General features: G+C 40.6%; 1 protein-coding gene across 1 annotated transcript; it reads right to left on the bottom strand.

Annotated features, from left to right (window-relative positions):
- On the bottom strand, positions 1 to 2,214 carry DUSP28 (dual specificity phosphatase 28). The gene is made up of 2 exons (XM_033149941.1): positions 1,775 to 2,214; positions 1 to 245 (listed from the first exon to the last, which is right to left on the bottom strand). The coding sequence occupies exons 1-2, from the start codon at positions 2,120 to 2,122 to the stop codon at positions 120 to 122; spliced, it is 474 nt and encodes a 157-aa protein (XP_033005832.1). The 5' UTR covers positions 2,123 to 2,214; the 3' UTR covers positions 1 to 119.
- Between the last annotated feature and the right edge of the window lie 1,180 nt (positions 2,215 to 3,394).

Here is a 3,394-nt window from a genome sequence, read left to right as displayed (position 1 = left end):
CCTTGCCATCAACAATACTGACAGTCTGGAGGCATCTACAGTCTTTCCAAGCTCTTAGGACACACACACCTCCTTCAAGGAGTTCTCCCACACCACAATCTGAATCAAAACAAAAATGTTTATTGCGAAGTTATTTTTCGAGAAGAATCCATATGATGCTGCATTTGTAAATGCCCTTCATATTTTTGTAACTGGGACCAAAAGCCAACATTGGGCTCTGCTACCGGCCTGGCCATCTTCACAATCTACAGGGAGGAAAAAAAAGAAATGTATTACACACAAAGGAAGTGACTTTCCCACAGGATGGCCATTTACAGTTGCCCTAAAAGTGGAACAGTATCACTGAAAAGAAAGGCACAGAGTGACATAAATTTATGTGCTGATTTATATGCACAGATGCAAATTCATAAATAATGACTGTAAATTTAACAGACATGCAATACATCTCATCATAGCAGTCTATAGGAATGGACAAATTTGTCAATTTAGATTTGTACCAGTTTTGCATTGTTCCAATCTTAAGTTCAGTTTTCCACATTTTTATATCAGTTTGGATTGTTGTTGTTGTTGTTGTTGTTGTTGTTGTTAAAGCAAAAGTTCTCATGAAAATTCATCACCATTTGCTACACACCATATACACACTATAAAGCACATATCTTCCCTCTAAGAATTCTGGCCACTGTAGTTTGGAAGGGCTGCTGTTTGCAGTCCTTGCCACCCCTTTGCTCCCCAAAACTAGTTTTCTGGCAATACAACAGAGGTCTGTACTAATGCTGGAAACAGACAGTAGTTTTTAAGAGAGTTGAAAGCAACATGTAAGTGGCATTAACTTCCAATGGTGTACACACATTTTTGTCTCACTCGGCTTGTTCACACCTGTTACACTGAGGTACAAGCTATCACTAAAACTATTGATGTGAAAGAGTGTACACTTGATTTGTACAACTCAGCCATTGTGTACACAGCTACACACACACTATGCACTCATTAAATGTTGTATGTGAATAACTGTATGAGTGTACAGCTCAAGTAATGGGTGCACACATTGTACACTCATTTAAAATAATGTGTAGAAGCCCTTACTGTTGCCTGTGGTCAAGTAGCTATTTGTAAGAGAACAAACACCTGTATGGCAGACGTAATAGTGTGAAACGTGTCCATGCCACAAGCAACTATTACATTCTTTGAAAACCTCTGTTGCATAAATTTGACTAACTCGCCTTCAGTCTAATATGATTTATTTTTAAGGAAATGGCATGAGTGGTGGCATTCTTATGAGAACTGATTGTGAATAAAGACATAAACAACATACAATATTTCTGAAATGCGTGAGTATTTTTATTTTTATTATTTTATTTTAAAGTGCATAGGGAGGAAGCTGCAAAACTTCCTGTATATCGTTGCCAGTGTTACGGATTTTATTTTATAGGCATTTAAACTCCTGAATCTGACAATTCAGAATTTACTTGCCATTGGAATTTCACTGGGCCAGAACACCCCCAACAATCTCCAGTCAGAGTTGGCTTTATTTGCCCAACTGAGAAGGAAATTAGGCTGCCTTGAAAATTAATTGTCTTTCTTATCCTTATGGCACTTTCCTTGGAGAGAGAAAACTGAATCAGAACTATTGCAATGGATTTTATTCTGCAAAGCATTTCAAATTAGAAAGTAAGATGCTCTTGCCCAATTGAAATACAGATGCTTCTGCATTTCAGCATAAACAACCGAGCTATAGAATAAGATAGTTCCCCCCCCCCCTGCATGCTCACAATACCTCAAAGGCATCCTTCAGGCTGAGATTTTGGTGCTTCATCAAGTAGGCAGTGCAGATGGCAGCAGATCTGCTGCGGCCGTTTTTACAGTACACTAAGCACTTCCCACCACTCTGGACTGCGCCCTCTATGGCATCGCTGCAGCGCTCAAAGTATCGATACAGGTCCTCTGAGGGATCGTCAAAGACAGGGACCCTCAGCGTCTGGACTTGCTGAAAGCTTGGGAAGGGTTGCTGCCTGGAGACATTGACACAGAACGTAATCCTCTCTTGAACGAGGAGATTCTCATCGCAGGCTGACCTGGAATTGCTAATGAATAGAGAATCGGTGACCTTGCAGAGGGTCAACATTTGAAGGGGAATGGTGGGGCTGCAGGAAGAGGAGCAGCTGAAGCTTTCCCTGGTTCAGGAAAATGACGGGGAGAGGCAGAGCGGTGCTTAAGACTCACCTCCCGAAAGCGCACAGATTGTCAGATCGCTCTGGATGTCTTGTTCTGCAGCCATCTGCAGGCTGTGCTATATTTATTCTACTTGTAGCTGAAAGGATTACATTTCAGAGTGTCCTAATGCCTTCTGTTTTATTATTTTAAATGGCAGCACTTAGCAATATTGAGCTTTGGACAGTCACTTTGGAACAATAGAGCAGTTATTCAAGACTCTCTAGAATTTATTTAAGATCACACACACACACATAATCGACTTGTTCAGGGTCCCTCCAGACTGGTGTTTTATTGCAGCTTTATTCTGCAACATGTTCTTGACACAGTAATAGTGCATTAGTGATGGATTTGTTCTGCTTTGTTAGCTGCTCTGTGATACTTTCCCAGTTACTGTAGGCCTATTGCTTTCTGGAGGGACTATAGAGCAATAAAAGTGTAGCAGAAGGGAGAACCCCCATAACATATTTGGTAAGAAAAATTAGGGGATTTCAGCAGGATCATCCTGTTTGCACAAGGAAGTGTGTGGAGGGACCTTTACTGCAATAATTTCTACACATAGTCACCAGGGAGAGAATGGAATTGAATAAGAACATATGCTAGTCTGGGGGGTCAACAGGCGTTATTAGTGAATGCCAGCATCAGGAAATAACACTCCCACAGAATTCTGCAGTTAGCGAAGTGACTGAATGAAGATTTTTGCAATGTTTCTTCTTTGGGAAAGTGAGAAAGCTATTTTAAAAATTGTGAATATAGATATGTTGTTCCAGAAGGGTAGCCAAGTTATTCTGTTGCAACAAAAAACAGAATGGTGTTTTGTGGCATCAGAAAAAAAAGATAGGTGGCATAAACTTTCATGAATGAAGTTGGCTTTAGTCCAGGGATGGGCAGATGGCAAATCAGTACATATGCATCGATTTGAGCAATTTGCAGTAGACCAGCAAGGATTCTGACTCCCAATTGTTCAATGGCAGCAACAATAAAAAGAAGCTCCCTTAAGTTTTGAAAGGTGTGAAATCCAGTCCAACTCAACCTCAGCCACCAACGACAGAAAGCAGTCCAGCTTCTCAGACTTTAAAAGGCTGGCATAAGCTATGTGCTGGAGCATTTAATGAGAGCTGCTAGCATCCCCAAAAACCAACTCTTCTAAAAATAACAGTGAAAGGGGTCAAAGTTATAACATGTA

This window comes from Lacerta agilis, chromosome 5 (genome assembly GCF_009819535.1).
Source record: "Lacerta agilis isolate rLacAgi1 chromosome 5, rLacAgi1.pri, whole genome shotgun sequence".
Lineage (NCBI taxonomy): Eukaryota > Metazoa > Chordata > Lepidosauria > Squamata > Lacertidae > Lacerta > Lacerta agilis.
The sequence above is the reverse complement of the archived record's forward strand: the minus strand, read 5'-3'. Positions and strand labels throughout refer to the sequence as shown.